Below are 17,803 nucleotides of genomic sequence, written 5' to 3' on the forward strand. Positions count from 1 at the left end.
GATTCGATGTTACCTTGGATCGCATCGTATCAACATTTGGTTTAGCATTGCAACATTTGTTATACGCATCAAAGAGAGAAGTTAATATAATAATCTTTATAAATCATGACCGCGTGGTATGGTGGCGAGATTGAATTTAATGACTAGTATTATTGTTTTATAAAGAAATTTTAATTTAATTTTTAATGCAACAAAATCTAAATACATTTATTGTATTTTATGTGAAGAGTGATAACAAGATCTATTTATTTATAATAGTTAAGCGGTATAATATATTGAATACTAAACACAGAACCTTGTGGTTTTCTCTGTATTAAATTTGTATTGTATTTGCCTGTTTCATGTACTATAGTTGATACTGAAACTAAGTGCATCTCGTTAACTAAATACCCACCAACCACACAACGTACCAACCTACGCCCGTGTCGCCTGTCGTAGTTCTCGCTTCGCATACTTGTCTTCAGTTAGCCAGATTGGTTGACGTTTATGGTTACAGCTCCCAGTTTAGTAATATCTTATATTACATTAGTTAAATTTAGCTACATAACCTTCCTGATTAAACGGGCTATCTAACAACAATCACAAATCACTCTTAACAAAACAAGAATAATTTCAATCGTATATATAAATATATGATTATCAAAATTTATTAAATATGACCAATTGGTATGGTATTGAATCGAGATGGCCCAGTGGTTAGAACGCGTGCATCTTAACCGATGATTTCAGGTTCAAACCCAGGCAAGTACCACTGAATTTTCATGTGCTTAATCTGTGTTTATAATTCATCTCGTGCTCGGCGGTGAAGGAAAACATCGTTAGGAAACCTGCATGTGTCTAATTTCAACGAAATTCTGCTACATGTGTATTCCATCAACCCGCATTGGAGCAACGTGGTGGAATATACTCCAAACCTCCTCAAGGGAGAGGAGGCCTTTAGCCCAGCAGTGGAAAATTTACAGGCTAATGCTAATGCTAAAAAAAAATTGGTATGATTACATGCGAATCCTGATATAAGTATAATACATATTCAGTTTTATATTGACAGGGTGATTATAATTTATGAAAATGTTAATAAATTTATGACACTGTCTTCTTCTGATTAAGTTAATATATTTATAAGTATTTTTCCGATTTCATTTTCTACATTAGTGGCTTTCGTTAAATTGTTTTTTTAATTGTATGAAAATTTTGATGGGGTTTTTCCCCCATTATATCACACTAGTTATTTATAGCGTTAGCATAATTAGGTCAACTAGGCACTGACCTATTAACGAGTACTTTCATATTTGATTAACGATATTTTCAGAGCTTTATTTGTAATGTATAACATTTTATATAGTGTTGTTCTAATGTATATTTAAATGGTTAAAATACAATTTCAGACACCACTAATTCAACGTGATAAATTATCTAACACACTGTAAAAGTCCGTTCGAATTCCCTGTAATCCGTTCTAAAATCAATATAGCCTGCTACGAAGTTTGGTCCCCAGCTTGTTCGCTACGTTTTGACCTGCCTTTTCGTCTATAGAATTATATTGTTGTTTACTGGTCCATATTAAGTATAACAGATAGGAGATAAAGCAAATATTGTTAAATTCTCCTAATTTCTTTTACAATGTTTTACCGTCAAGCCAAGAAAGGTGTAGCGGAAACTCTGTTTCAATATCGTGCTTGGGGAATTTAAATATTTAATAGGTTCAAATATGAATTTCGTATTTTAGGAACGTTATGTCTATGGTTCGTGTGAGTATGGTATACATTGTATTTCATTCACACTACACATAGTTAACCTTATAAAAACACTGTTTAAAAATATAACAAAGGAGTACCGTTTTATATTTAAACCTTATCGTTCAATAAACCTATAAACGTCATAAGAACTATTTATTCTTATTATGTATAAGAAATTATATCCGGTCTCGTGCTTGATCGTGAAGACATTATATTTAGTTGTATTATCAAATTATGTGTAGTAAGAACATCATTTTCAAGATTAATTTGATCTTGAATTAATATTTTTCTTTTAAATTATGGAATATTTAAACGTTGCTACTTAATGTAATTGAATTGATCTGATCAAAGGATGTTAAAAAAAGATTGTGGATTTATATTGTAATAAATAATTCGAGTTTATAATTCAACTTCCCACTCGACGGCAAAGGAAAACATCGTAAGGAAATTTGTATGTATAAAAGTCTACCACACGTGTATGCACAAATCTGTATTAAACCAACGTAACACAATAAACTCCAATCCTTTACCTAGCTGTAAACTATTTATAAGCTATAACCATTACGAATAAATCCGAAATTACCAAAATAACGTTTATGTTTTTACTTTCTAAGTAAACGTAATATCTAGAAATCATGATGATAATTCGTGGCTTGTACGCTGAGTCAGAGGTAAGCTTTGGCAATGATTATTACTCATGTTTATCGCCTTCACGATCGTGGAGAGTCATCGATCGTGTTTCTCCGTCTCCTGACGCATACCGTCTATTTCCAGCCCCGGGCAGTGCACTACTTGTGTATTTGTCTTGTTTGAAAAGGTCTTTTTTGGATGTTTACTTTTTACATTTGAATATAAATATACGAAATCTAATATTGAATTTTGGATATACTCATCTATATGACCTTTATTTGACTGAATTAATAAATTGCCTTAATTTCCAAAGTACGTATCAAGTAATAAGATAATATTATTTTGAATCAAACTAAAATAGTCAATATTTAATAATATAATGTTTTATTGTGACTATAAATCTCAGAAATCAAGGTCAATTTAATTAATATTTCCTCGTAAAACATCTCACAAATTATTGCAATGGATGTCAAAATGAGGATTAATTAATTTGGAATAATTGCGAGGGAATAAATGTGGTATTTTGGCCAAGTCACAGGCGCAGACGCATGGCTACATACCTATCACCGCCCACGCAAAGCTCCGGACGAAACAAAACGATTCGCGCTCGTCAGTTTACTCTCAGTCTCGACTAAAGCAACTTCTCAGACAATTGATAAATAATTTAAGGAAAAAATATATTATATTCAACTAATCGTGCGTGTCGTGAAAAGTTTTTTCTGTTCAAAAGGTAATAATATCTTCACTCTAAATCACTTTTATTTGTCTTTTCCCTCTCGAACTTATAACATTTTACTTAAATTTAATTTTCGTTCAATATTTTATTGCCAAAAGTATACATTTTTATAAAGATATAAATTAGTAATACCTTTGATAATTTTCACAAAAGATTTTTTACTTCTTATATCAAGTTTACTCAAGATAAAAAAGCTTGTGATATCAAGATGTATTTTTTGTGCAAATAAAATATGTTGCTAAGAAATATTTATCAACATTTAAAATTTAATGTATAGTAATTAAATGTAAATTTCTATTGCAAGTCAATAAGTCGTTGAAAATTACCTAAAATTATATTTAAAGATTCGCTTACTGTTTAGTATGGATAAATTATTATTTGTTAAATTCTAGAGCAACAGGCCTGTCCTGAAAATTCTAACAAAGCAAATTTTAATGCCGTCCAAACGCCCCTGGCCTCACGCCAACTGCTACTATTAATTTCAATTAAACTACAAATTCTCATATTTTAGGCCCACCGTTTTTAACATTTCAAAATTCTTAACCCGTAAAAAGTGTTTGTTAAGAATTCGCGAGAGCTAGTTAGTGAAACATTGAATTCTACATAAAGCATTTCCTTTTATTTTAGACTTTACTTCACCTATTCCAAGACATCAATTTACTACAATGTCTGAAAGCAAGACTCTGGAAGCTGGTCAGCAACTAGTTAAGAAAACCATGGATGAGTTAATCCAACAAAAACAAACAACTGAAAAAGTAACAATCCAGGCTAGACAAGAGTTCCGTGAACACTACCAAGAAAGTTACGAGGAAGAATTTGAGGAGGAAACTTTTATTGATCAATACGGAAATGAAACTACGAAGAGAGTAGAGTCTAGCAGCGAAAGCAAGGAACATTCTAGAAGCGCTGACGTTAAAGTAAAGGCAACTGGACTGAATGCAGCACAAGTGAAAGCCCTAACAGACTGCGCAAACGAAGCCGGGCAATTGGCACTTGACTCCAAGCCTGCCAACTAAACAATGTAATAATTTAATTAATTGAATATAAAAATATCTAACAAAGTAGCCACAGCGATTAGTCGCATATTCAAAGTAAAAAATAAGCTCCTAAATTTACCATCTAAAAATATCCGAGGACTACAAAGGTTGTTCGAGATACATGACATCCCTGTAAATTATATTTTTCATCCTTTATCCTTAGTTCAGAATACTAATTAAAGTATGTATATATACATTTTAACATTTATGTTAAACTTTCATCAATTTGTTTCAGGTGTCCTTTGAATGTGCGTGAGGTGTTCTCAAAAAGTGATAAAGACTGTTTCCAGTGTTCCTTACTATATATTATCTATATAAAATTAAGTTTAAATTTGTAATACATGCAATAAATATATTAAAAAGAAAAATGGTTTATTAAAGTGTTGTGTGTGTTTTCAAATCAGTTTCATCCTTATATGGTATAGTTTGTTATATTTCAAAATGGAGGAGGAAGACGATGAAAGAAAGGGCCGCAGACCTAAACTCGCAGCTTTTAGCTCTTTAAACGCTCGCATCGTCCATTCCTCTCTTGAGGAAGGATTTGTTCGACAACAAGTGTCATCCGAGTCCACTGACGTTAATACAATGTCAAGTATCTCAACGGCTCAATATAGTGATAGAAGTTTTGTGTCAAAAGCGAGTACATTTTCACGAAGCGGCACTTCAAGTTCTAGTCAGGAAGAATGTGAGGTAGCTCAAACGACGGTTACGAGTGGCCAATATTTGGCCGCGGCCCGGGTCGAAACAGCTCGATCGATGGAAAGCCTTCGGCCCAGCAAAGACACTTCGCCGGCGCGCCCTGCGAGCTCATGTACGTCCGTTCGCGTTCACCGGAGTTCATTTTTAACAGCGAGCGAACGTGATGTTAGAGAAACGCGGGGCGCGCCAGCACGGAGAGCATTATCGGGTGAGGATATGGGTAACTCAGCTGAAAAACGGAGAGGGCTCTTTGCAAGTACAGAACGAAGGGCGTTACAACAACTGAGCTTACCGCCTCCAGACCGCCGCTTAACAATTTTAAGTCCGCATAGTCCAATGGCATCAGCTGAGTTACAATGGCCCATTCCATCCGGTATTCGGGGGAGACGAAAGAAAGGAATGGTTCTTCCGAAATTAATTCTACCCCGCAGTGACTCCGATGGCTCAGATGTATTTTTTGAAAGGTGCTATTTTACTTTGCTTATATTTTAATGTATATTAATTCTGTTATAAACATATCTTTTTAGAGAGTAAAATAATAAGATTGGTCTTTTTGTTTATAGTTAGTACAGTTCATACGTTTTGGTAATAATATTACATTTCTGAATAGCAATGATATAAAAAAGAATTTTCGAGCGGACGCGGTAATTAAAGTAAAAATAAACTGTAATTATACAAACCAAATGGTAATTTCTTCTAGATTAGCACGTGACTAGCTCAATTTGCGTCAATACTAAAACTGCGATATATAAACTTAAGTCGAAACAAGACTGATTCATTTCATTGAACTTGTTTTTACCTTCAATTTAATGAGACAACATCAAACAAAACCGTATTATTTATTTTTTCTCAGACATTTTATTGAACATCATAAATTACTTGAATATACAAGAATCATTTTTATTTACATGTTACTTTAGAGATTTATATTTTGTTAGGGTTATTTCTGTCATCGTAAAGTAAAAGGAGCAGTGATAAAATGAGGTCAAAATTATCGATATATTTTTTAACCAAGAGACACTGCAAAACAATTCTAAAATTGTCCTTGCATTAAATGTTCGTACGACAGAAAGTTGGAACTTCTTCAAATATGCTTTCATTGTAGATCATAAGTGATCAGTCAAAGGAATCTTTCACTGCATTATAAATAGCTTTCTTCGCAATGCTCCCGCCAAACAAAATACGAAACAAAAATAGGAATTGATTGTATCAGGTAGTGATTACTTCTCTAGAAACTTTTTGTTAGGAAAGTAATCTATTTATAAGTAAATTAAATAAGATATCTCGATCTTGACGACGACTTAATACACCTTATCTAAACTTTTCCTCAACTATTATAAATACTGTTTAAAAGATAAATCGCTACTGAACACATATTGTTTATGTTAAATGCGCTTTATTAAATGTTTTTGGACATAAGGAATTTTAAACTCAGTATGATTACAGCTTACACTTGAAAAAGGAAAGGGTTCAACGCTGATGGCTAAAAACCGTATCTATACGACTAATATCCGTATCTTTATGTGACTTTATGTTCACGAAAAACGTTGCGGACATATGTTTTTAACATAATAATACATTTGTTCCAACAATGCTATTCTGTAAAACTTCGCATCATCTAATATTGAATATCGACTGACGGTACGTTATTTTGATCTGAATACGATTTAAATATTATAATATATTATTATAGTCAATATAACTTATCGCCTTCTGACATTTCACAAATGTTTTATGTGGTGATTTTCAGTTGAAGGCAATGACACTCATTTTTCGCTTTAGTGTTAATAATGTCTGATATGACATATCTTATTAATACTTGTAATAACGGTAATAATTCACTGAACATACACATATCTAATGAATCAATATTCTTATCTATGACTCAATTTTGATTTGTAACAATATGTTGATATAAATACTTGTTACGAGATTGATATTTGGCAATTTCTATATATCTTCCCCTGCTTGATAATCGCTGATTAATGTTAATCATATTATCAATTTATCAATGTTTCAAACATAAGCGATTATAATTTCAGAAATATATAATTAATTTTAGCATGTACATTTAATGTTTATTGCTTCGTCGGATAGCTTATACGAATACGGACATGGTTGAAATCGGAATTGTTTTTCAGTCAAGATACTCACAGTAACGGTACGGAGTATGAAGCCTTTACAATATTGCCTAGCGCCTAGTGTTTACAATACTGTACCCTAGAAAGCATGTAAAGCCGTTTGTCTTACGCCTGAACGATCCGATCGTATCGTGTCGACGATACATTGCTTTATAAGAGTATATAAATCAATGTATCGTCGTATATATATAGTAAGTGTAGCTTTGTTTGCAAATACTTGTACGCTATTACAAATATTTCGTGCGCAGTTAGCTAGTCTCTAGCTTAATTGGTCCCTGTGTCCGAAATCGGTCAGGAGAACATAACTATTTTATGTTGATAACAAACTTAGTTTTACTAAACTATATACATAATTAATTACTCAAAGTAATACTTTATTTTTCATAGGTAAAAGCAAAGTTCGTATTGTCTCGGTTTGTTTAAAAACTAAAGTTACAGTTTTCTGGTTTGTTTGTGAACTTCAGAGTTCGTTTATGTTTGCCGCTGTTTTGTGTACAAGCAAATTGGATAGAATATAATATCTTAAAACAACCTAATTTATTTTTTATTTTTGATGAGCTCAGTGAGGCCTTTGTGCGCAGACTATCCAGCTGTTTTTAGTTTATTTCATCATCAAGCATCAGCGCTTTTTATTAAATAATGAGTTATCTCTCTACGAGTAACGCTGAAACATAGATTATTTTTTTTATTTAAATAAGTATATTATAAAATTACCGATCACCATCCATAAGCTAAGTTTTTTATTGATTCTATAGATCTTATAAAATCAGTAATGGCAAACTAAGAGACAGAAGAAGGGCCATCATATTCTCGGATCATAAGAAAAATTTACACAGTTCTACATGCTAGCATCTTTATTTCTCTTCTCGTTATTTCTGGTAGGAGTTTATGAAGAATTGAAAATGAGTCTTTATAGATTTTAGATCATGGCCCAAATGGCCCAATGAATAGAAGATCGCAGGAGTCACGAAAGTTAAGTAATATGTATGCAAATCTGGACAAGCATCACTGAATTTTAATTGTTTATAGTACTTGAGAAACCTAGTAACTTGTAACTTTATCATATTAATCAAATAGTCCTACAAAATAACTATAAAGTGAATATTATGAATACATTAGTCATACGACAAATTCTATGATGTATATGTATAGGAGATCATAGCTTCTTGTTTGCACAGTTGTTCACTAGTAAATACTGAAATATACTCGTTTGTGCAACAGAAATAGTACCGTAACGTAATGGCGTAATTGTTTAGACATGTAACATTGGTTTTTGTATGTACGTGTGTATTATTGTCATGTCAGCACACGTACATACATTCAAAAATTACTATAAATATCTGAAATTATTTGATATTTCTAAGATCTTCTATACTTTTAACATACGCCTATGAGTCTATACCAAATATATAATATTTTTTTAATATAATAGAACTAAACCAAATATAAGTAATTGTATGATATTTTTAATCACGTTCACGTGAAAATCTTCCTTCGTAGATTTTACTAAGAATCAAAATTTAATTTGTAATATACAAAGTTATTAATTTAAAGTTTGAGTTCGTTATAAAAATATTGAGTTAAAAATATTCCTTCATTTGGTTGATTGCTTTTTTGTACAGCGAGATTGGGAACCTAAGTAAGAAATATCGAATTGAATTTTTCGTGAGGACGAGAATAATGAGAAATATTTATATAAATAATATATTTTTATCGATAATTCATTGCCTGTCTCAGGTTCCAACTGGTAAAATAAGGGTCAACATAAAACGTTTACATTGAAGTAGACACATACAAGAAAAACAAATTCTTTAGGCTCTTTTCGCAGATGTGAGCAGAACAACTCACCGAAGTTTTATCAAATTCAGATGAATGATTTAGGAAAGCAATGATTTAGAAGAGGACGAATATACAATCATTTTTATTTATTCAAAATACGTACGAAATATACCGGTTATTTTATTTCAGGCGTTTTTATTTAGTCATTTTTGTGAAACAATAAAACTAACATAAGCCATTGTATGATATTAATATTCGATTGAATCTAAATACTTTTTTAATTTCTTCATCTCAAACATTTATAAATATAATGATAAAAGAATACAATTTTAAAATTAAATGAAATTTTAAAATAAGTTAAATTCAAAATTCCAAGACAACTGAGTGTCTCTACATAATATAGTACTTCCATACATATTATATATAATTAAAAAAATTATAACTACCTTGTATGTTTGACATTTTATCTCATAGTATTCTCCGATAACTATATCTCCAGACAAGCCGCTCCGATTAATCTATTTACAGAGCTATAGCATAGGTTATAGGTTAATAATTCTATTAAAAGCGGACGTGGTTATTATAATGAATTTTATAAGGGCATTTTCATATTCGTAAATTATATAAACACTCATTTTATAAAAGTGAAATATGTTTATTAGATTGAGAGTATGAGAGCGAGCAAAATTGCTAATATTTGATCCTGATTTTGGAGCAATAAATCCATTTTTAATTTTAAGGGTTGCCATAAAAAAAATTAATAGAATACTCTATACTCTGATGACATAGGTTTTAGTAATAAAATTTGGATAGTTAATTTACAAGCTTTTATTTAACTTTCATTGTAAGTACGTACGGGTGAAATCTTGCAACTCAGTTTAGAAGCCGATATCTTTAACCGATTGAGCTGAAATTTTGTATACACGTTCAGTTTGGACAACAATGCAGTGTTAACTGTGTGTCGTCATTTTAAATCCTGCATGGCGGAACTACCAAGATGATAGATTTTTTTTTTCAATTAATTTCTACATTATAGGTATCAACTGAAGGGGCTTATTGAGAACAAGTCAATAAAAAAAGTGCCACCACTGTAAATCAATATGGCGGAGTAAGTTTTTAATGCTTGCCTATAACATGGGTATCAAATGGTAGACTTACTCACTGACAATACGAATACGAATTTAATTACTAAAAAGTAAAAAATAAATTAAAAATAAAAAACCTTTTCCAAAACAATCTTTTTTTTAAATGCGCTTAAAAGAAAAAATAAACTTTTACATTAAAACGTTTACTGTTAACTTATAACGCGATTTCATATTTGTCACATTTGACACAAATTATATGATATAAAAGCTTGTCGCGAGATTTACTTGTATAGATAAACAAGTAAATTAAATAATTTGATGTAAGTATATAATAACTTTATCCATTCAAAGTTTTTATATCGTATAAATTGTGTCAAATGTGTCAAAAGTAAAATTTTTAGTAAAAAGGTTATTTTTTATTTTTAACACATTTAAATAAAAGCTTGTTTTTGACAAGGTTTTTTATTTTTAATTTATTTAAAATTTAATTTATTTTTCAAATCGCTTTATTTAAATAAATGATTTTATCTTATCTTTGACTCATCTTATACATAGAGTTAATAAATTATGAAGCAATTTGCGATTGCTTGAAATCAAACGATTTTATGTCACGACGCTATTAAACTAATGTTGGTAGATCAGAAGCGACTAAAACATTATTTATTCATCTATCTGATCCAAATTCAAATTACTTCAAATGTAGGACAAGACGTTATTTTGCGATTTTGTCGACATTATTAGATAATAATCAAATTTAAATCGATATTAATAAAAAAAATCCAAACGAATACAAGAATAATAAAAATATTGTTTCAAACTAAGAGCTGAGAAAGCACCATGAATAACTACGATCTTAGCAAGTATCATAGTTTAAATTATATTATCGTGATGGCCAAATCCCTAAGCTACAGAAAATCACATAAACTTCTTTTTAAACGAGCGCAGAATCGATTTTAATGTAAAATAAAACACCATCACTGGATTATTGATTCATTGTTTCGACGCCGTAAATTGAATCCGTGCATTAAAAAGGACAAAGATCTTGTATCGTAACACTACCTGTCGCTATTAAGAATCAAATGTAAAATAAATCTAACGCATCTTCGATATTTCGTTTATTACTAGAAGTTATGTCTTGTTGTGTATTTGTGCAGTTATTAATATTAATGATTCATAAGTTTTCTTACTAAGAATATTATCAATTAATGAAGATATCTAATTCCATCGGTATTCAAGACGAAAACTAGACAACTATGCAGGATATATTCAATAGTGCGTGCCTACACACAATTGAACTCTCTATTTCCTCACTATAATAATAATCCAATGGGATGACAACCGACACGAAGGGAGAGAGTCAGGTGCATGGATCAATATCTTAACGTGTTTTCCGAGGCACGATAATGTAAACACTGCCCAACATCCAAACCCTTGGCTGCTACTCAGATTGTTTTGACCATGGGATCAAACAACTTTAAAGGCCGGCAACGCACCTGTAACCCCCTGGTGTTGCAGATGTCCATGGGCGGTGGTAATCACTTTCCATCAGGCGAGCCTCCTGCTCGTTTGGCCCCTATATCATAAAAAAAGCATCATATATTAAAATTTACAATTACAAAATTTTTGGTACAAATCTATTATATAGTATGATGTTTTATTAAAGATATATAGTATGATGTTTTATATAGATCTATTATATAGTATGAATTTTATTAAAGTTCAAAACTTCATATACGGGCGCGGAAACAAATATATAAACACAATCTACTTAATCTGTTTTTAAAGTATACTGATATTAAGTTAATCGTTTCATGATTGAAAATGGAGAAAACACCGTGAGAAAATTAACATATGTCGTAGGAAATCCCGAGAAATCAATATTCGTCAATCTGCTTTAGTACATAATGGTAGATTAAACTTCGAATCTTTAATAGCAGAAGAATGTTTGCTTATAATACAGATCCAAAATATATACTTTGAGTTTGACCTTCTTCTTCACACGGCACGACAGATTTTTCTTAAAACTACGTAAGAAATATGACGCCAAGTCCAGCTGTGGGATATATACAGGCTGTTACGTTAGAACTACAGCCTCTGTCTACAGAGGCGTATTACGAACCAGTGGCGGATTAATATTTTACTATCTACGTCAGCTTCGCACAAATTTTATGTGAATGAGTGGACTACATACGACGACATGTATATCGTAACATTTAACTCTATCAACATCCGCTGAGCACGTCAGTAATGTCAGTCGCTTGATTTTTTCCCACATCTTCCACATTCATCGTCATACAATTTTCAAAAAATCATAACGAACTATTCATCTAAACATTTCTCATGAAATTCTCTCTCTGGAAATTTCGTGAAAACCCTATAAAAACACGGACAGACTTAGATTTAGTTACTTTTACTTAATATTCTTGAGGAAGTTCTATCGACAATTGACTTAAGCCGACATTCATAAATAATGTATACCTAAGAATGTTCTTGTTCATAAGCGTTTTATTCAACATGTAATATATATACCTACGCCATTGAATTTCATCCCTCTTGCTCCATAATTGCAGAGCCATTTCTCAATGTAATACCTCTATCCCCGGCTGAGAGAAGCATTACTCAGGTTAGCCAATTATTTAAGAGTACATTTGAGGACTTAAAACCTCTTCTATATATTATATATATATTTATTTATTGTAAAATAAAAATATTAAAATTATAATAATAAAATTAATAATACACCGACTCATTGAGAAAGACTAGTTGAGCATTAACAAATTAAATAAAAAATATTTATAGAAATTAATTATTAAGCGTTATTTAATAACTTTAACCCCACTGAATAAAGGTTATTTAGTTATTCGTGAATATATAACATGGCCTCTAGAGAAATTTGGTTGTACATATCAGAAATTGCCTGCTGAAAACTAAATGGAAGCATATAATTAAACCTAAATAAGTACTTTAAAATCACTGACATATAAAATTAAAATGACGAGCTATAATAACTGAAATAAATTTTAATATGTAACAATACCGTACCTCACATATATACTCTATTGATTTCGGTGCAAAAGAGACGTTCTCTGCAAAATGCCCCGGGCTAAATACCTCCGACATGTTTAATCTAAAAATATCTTTCCGTAACATGTTGAAGAGTTAAAAATCGACATTCTAATTGAAAAATGAGATGAAAAATATAAACAACTAGACTTCGTAACTATTAATAATTAATAATAATTAATAACTATTAATAATAAATTTTAATAATATTTAATAAGGCGAGCAATAATTGATTTTCATATTTTTACGAATAATAATGGTAAAATTCTTTTGTATATAATAAACAAATATAGATCTTAGACTCATCTTTAAATTAATAATATCGACGTGCATTAGTACACTCTAGCTTAGTGTGCGTGTGGGTATATATAGACATAATATGTATATATGTACTTGTATATTGTTTTTATTAAATTTTAATTATATTACTGATTTATTATTTTTAAAACTGACATCATTTTATATTATAATACACATAATATATACAGCTATATAATAATACAAATATAATTTATACCTAATAGATAAATATTTATAATATTACAACCAATAAATAGTACTTATAAGAAGTACCTCAGTTCTAATTAAGGACGTTATAAGTTTTCTTACTCATCTGTTAATTATGACTATAAATTTAAATAGGTCGTATTATAATATTATTAATACATTCAAAAGGCCATAGAATCATCTTTTTTTAAATATAGTTTCTGTCGTTTACAGAATCAAGTTTCGTGTTACTAACAACGTGAAAGACACTTTGTATTTGATCTCATATTTTTTTACACGATTCTTACGTAACTGATATCAAGACAAATAGGAAACACGATAAAGGTGGTGCTAATATCATGAAAAAATTGGCATATCAATAATTAAAAAAAAAAAAAAACTATTTTAATAACAAAATAATATTTCTACTCTATTAACGCGATGTACAATTTTTTTGATAACGATACGTTTTTTTTATTCTGCTTTTCGACGCATTCGTTTTACGGATTACACATGTGATCCTCTTAGATATTTTTTTACGTAAGATACTAACTACAAAAACGTATTAAATAGTATTATTTACAAAACGAACTCTTTTTATTAATGGTTTATGTTTATCGGGTGCAAAAAAAAACCAATAAATACCACAGATTCAATAGTTTGTTGATTGAATAATATTGAAAAATGAAATGAATATGAAAAACTGTCGTGTATATTGTTGATACTACTTCAGTATGTAAACAAGCGACAGTATCAGATGTATATTGAAAAAACTGTATTCTGGGAACTGAGATGTTATGTCCCTTGTGTCGGTAGTGACATTGGCTCAATCACAGAACATAACAATACTAATTATTGCTGCTTGACCGTTAAATATGTAAGTGGGTGGTACCTACTCAGACGTGCTTGCAAATAACCCGTAATATACCGCCAAGTGATGATCTAAAATAAAATTGAAAAATATTATAAAGCAAGAGTTACAAGAACGAAAAGATAATAAATTTCTGCACTGATTAAATATACCTTTCGTAAAATCTATGTACTTCACTGAACAATACTTGAACCAATGGCTATGAGTAAAGCTCAGTAGTCAAGAAAATGAAAAAATACTGATGACGCTTTTACATTTATAGGACTTGTTAGGAAAATGTATATACGTTATATAATATACACCAGAGGTCTAACACTAGACTTTAGTTGTATATATTAAATTATTATTACTAAGCCCGTATAGGCCCATATGAATGAAACATTGTTGTTTTAAGCATAGATTTTAGGGCTACAGTTATAAATGGTCTCCTCGAAGCGCTGTGTGTGATGGGACTGCGAGATTCATGAATATTTTAGCCCCCGTACCTATTTTTTATTTCGGAACCTGCATGCAACTCGAGCTATAGAGCAAGTTTATTATACAGCAACAGCAACATTTCTTTGGGTTGTTTCTTTTCAAAGTATAATTTTTGACAAACATTTTGTATTTGCTACTGCTATTTAGTACATAACTATTGACTAGCTAGAAACCCTTTGTTATCTGACAACGTGTATGCAGAATTTAATGATTGAACATCATAAAATTCCTAAATAGCTGAGTAGTTAACATTTAAAACGATAAAGCCGACATATAACCTATAAAGGTCCCTTAAAAATACTACAATAAAAAAAAGTTCTAAAAGCGTAACAAGCGAACAAACAAATTTTAACATTCCTAATGAGTTCGGATTGGTATATCGTTATTGTATTGTTATAGCGTTATATTTTATTGTAAGCGACAATCTTCTCATTCGACGACGCACGGTTAAAAAAGAAAATGCTCTGTGTGGTATCAAGGTACAATTAATCTTGGCGTATAAAATGCTTTTGCCGACGTTTAGGTGTATAAAATGGCGGCTTTCTTCAAGATCAAAGGAGTGAAACTTCTGTATGTAGTACCAAGTATTATATATTCTGTTATAATATTCTAAAATGGATGAACTTGTATAAAAAAATGTTTTTGAATAAAATATTATAAAAAGAATATTAGAAAGAGAAATATCATATTAAATACTACATGATACAATAAATAAATGTAATAAAATCATATCCATGACGATGATAATGGGGAAAAAATCGAAACAACTTGACAATATTTCAAAAATACACGCACGAAATAGACACTAATAAAACCAGGTCAAGCCAAAAATACAAGTACTTGAAAAAGTCGTAATATAACACAGACTACTTTGATTAAGAACATGCTCCACTTAATTTAATGCTGCGTTGAATACCATGTTATGTGGATAAAAAAGTGATCTTAATATATATAATTTTCTGAGTGAAACTTTACTATCCTTGGGTATAAAACTCACTATGTCGTAACAGAAAATTGTACTCTGTATGGTATAGCTAAATGCTATTTATTACAGTATAATAGTAGTAAAAAAATATGATTTTTTTATTGCCTAAGCCTAACCTACCTAAAGGCAGGAGGATGATGAGGAGTCATCATCCTCCTGCCTCTTATCTCAATTTTATTAGGGGTCGGCGCAGCATGACTTCTTCTTCCAGACTTCTCTGTCTGACGTCATCTCACAAGTAACATTATTTCTAGCCATATCGTCTTCACATATTATTACCGGAGCTCTTAGTTTTTCTTATTTTATTATTGTTCTTTAAGTATAAATTATTTCATTAGAAATCAATTTCCATATATAATATCTAATAATTTTAAACAGATTCCTATCATCTCGAAAACATATTTTATAGCAACGAAAGGAGTGACAAAAATCCGACCGTTTTCATAAAATTTTATTAAAGAAAGTTCGAGAAAATAAACATTATGCGACGCAACATTCAATTAAATTACGAAGCTTTTATAAAATTTTATAACATCGTTGTCCAATATTTGAACTTTCGAAATATTTTCTGTTCGTTTCAATTAATTATCTTTTTATGACAACATTTTTATATGAATATATCAAACCTTTGTGTAATTATTAATCATTATACCAGTGATAAATTCAGAACATAATTCGGTAGTACTGAACCTGATTAGCAGAGAGCAGAGATGTTTTAATCTTGTATATTAAATGAGCCAAGTTGACCCAGTGGCATAACACGTCAATCTTAACTGAAAATTGTGAATTCAAGTCTAACCTCTGAGTTTAAAACTGTTTATTCTATTTGATTCACTTCGAGCTTGGCAGTGAAGGAAATGTTAGTGACGAAAACAGCCTGTTCTGATGAAAATCGGCCCAAGGTTAACTACCAACCCGTATTGAAGTAGAGAGGTGGCATAAGTTGCAAGGGCTCTCGTTAAAATAGGAGAGTCTCTTCCTGAGGGCTAACATAACAGTTTTACATTCACAGGCTTTAATTAACTTAAATTAATTTGTTTTTTTTGTTTTTTCAGGTAAGTGGAAAGTATACGAGTAATCAAGAGGAGAATATGAAATTGATACGATGCGCTCAGGGAAGTGAAACCGATTAATGAATGTTGAATTTATTTTCGTACAAAAGAAAATTCAGATTTCATACAAAACGAACTTTATTGAAATTTATTTTTAAAAGTGATATAAACGAAAAACATTACATTATCTATATTATCTACTTTAGTAATAACAACAATAACTTTTTAAACACACACACACACAGTTTCTTAACTCATTGTTATATATTTTCTACTCAAAATATATAACAATGAGAGAAAAATAAAAATAGAACTAAAAGATAGAAAAGATTTTCTAAGTAAACTATATCCTTTGAAGAAATATGTTTACAGCCAGTAAATAGCCACTGTGATTGTTGAATTGAATTTTTACTGAAACCAACCGCTTTCTTATTTCTTTTCTTGGGATATTTCTTTGTATTACTTTTTGAAACTGAAAAGTATAAGAGCATTATCTTAAATACCCTCTGGGTATTTTAATATTTGATTCTGGTTTCTCATTTAAATTTTTATGAAATTATAAATCAGTATCTCATCATTATATTACACGCGAGCTTCTTGCATCAAAGTTCAAAATGAATTGAGTTTCAATTTTTATTTAACATTCATTTATTTATTCATTTATTTTGGTTTTACTTAAGAAACCTGTATAAAAAATTATAAAGACACAACTTCTCAATGATTTATGGGTCAGTATACACTTAACAACATATGAAGATTACTGAAAGATTACGATTAAAATTCTTGTATTAATGATATTTTCATTTACTCATCAATATTGAATATAAGAAAAACAAACAAAATTTGTGATTCTTATATTTAGCAGGGAAATAAATATATATGCATATAAAAATACATGTACACGAGCTTACTTTAATCGCTATACTGGTAAATTTCAAACAATTTGAATCGTTTCCATATTTTATAGAAGAACAAATGTTGGTCAGCTAAAATAGACCCTCGTGAACTCGCACATTGCACAGGAAA

The 17,803-nt window shown here is 30.4% G+C and overlaps 2 protein-coding genes across 4 annotated transcripts in view; both read left to right on the top strand.

The window, feature by feature from the left end:
* The first annotated feature begins 2,940 nt into the window (after positions 1-2,940).
* On the top strand, positions 2,941-4,519 carry LOC125063950. The gene is made up of 3 exons (XM_047670683.1): positions 2,941-3,096; positions 3,730-4,123; positions 4,375-4,519. The coding sequence occupies exon 2, from the start codon at positions 3,768-3,770 to the stop codon at positions 4,116-4,118; it is 351 nt and encodes a 116-aa protein (XP_047526639.1). The 5' UTR covers positions 2,941-3,096; positions 3,730-3,767; the 3' UTR covers positions 4,119-4,123; positions 4,375-4,519.
* Positions 4,520-4,578: 59 nt separating this feature from the next.
* LOC125063948 (cAMP-specific 3',5'-cyclic phosphodiesterase, isoforms N/G-like) overlaps positions 4,579-17,803 on the top strand; it is a 110,036-nt gene continuing 96,811 nt past the window's right edge. For all 3 annotated transcript variants that reach the window (XM_047670679.1, XM_047670680.1, XM_047670681.1), the window contains exon 1: positions 4,579-5,302. In XM_047670679.1, coding sequence (XP_047526635.1) covers positions 4,581-5,302 — 722 coding nt within the window. In that variant the 5' untranslated portion in view covers positions 4,579-4,580. The remainder of the gene's footprint in view (positions 5,303-17,803) is intronic.

The sequence above is a fragment of the Vanessa atalanta genome, chromosome 5, assembly GCF_905147765.1.
Source record: "Vanessa atalanta chromosome 5, ilVanAtal1.2, whole genome shotgun sequence".
In the NCBI taxonomy this organism is placed as follows: Eukaryota; Metazoa; Arthropoda; class Insecta; order Lepidoptera; family Nymphalidae; genus Vanessa; species Vanessa atalanta.

What these genes read in the sequence shown, in the direction of transcription:
- LOC125063950 (XM_047670683.1), top strand. Translation starts at nt 3,768, where the DNA reads ATGTCTGAAAGCAAGACTCTGGAAGCTGGTCAGCAACTAGTTAAGAAA.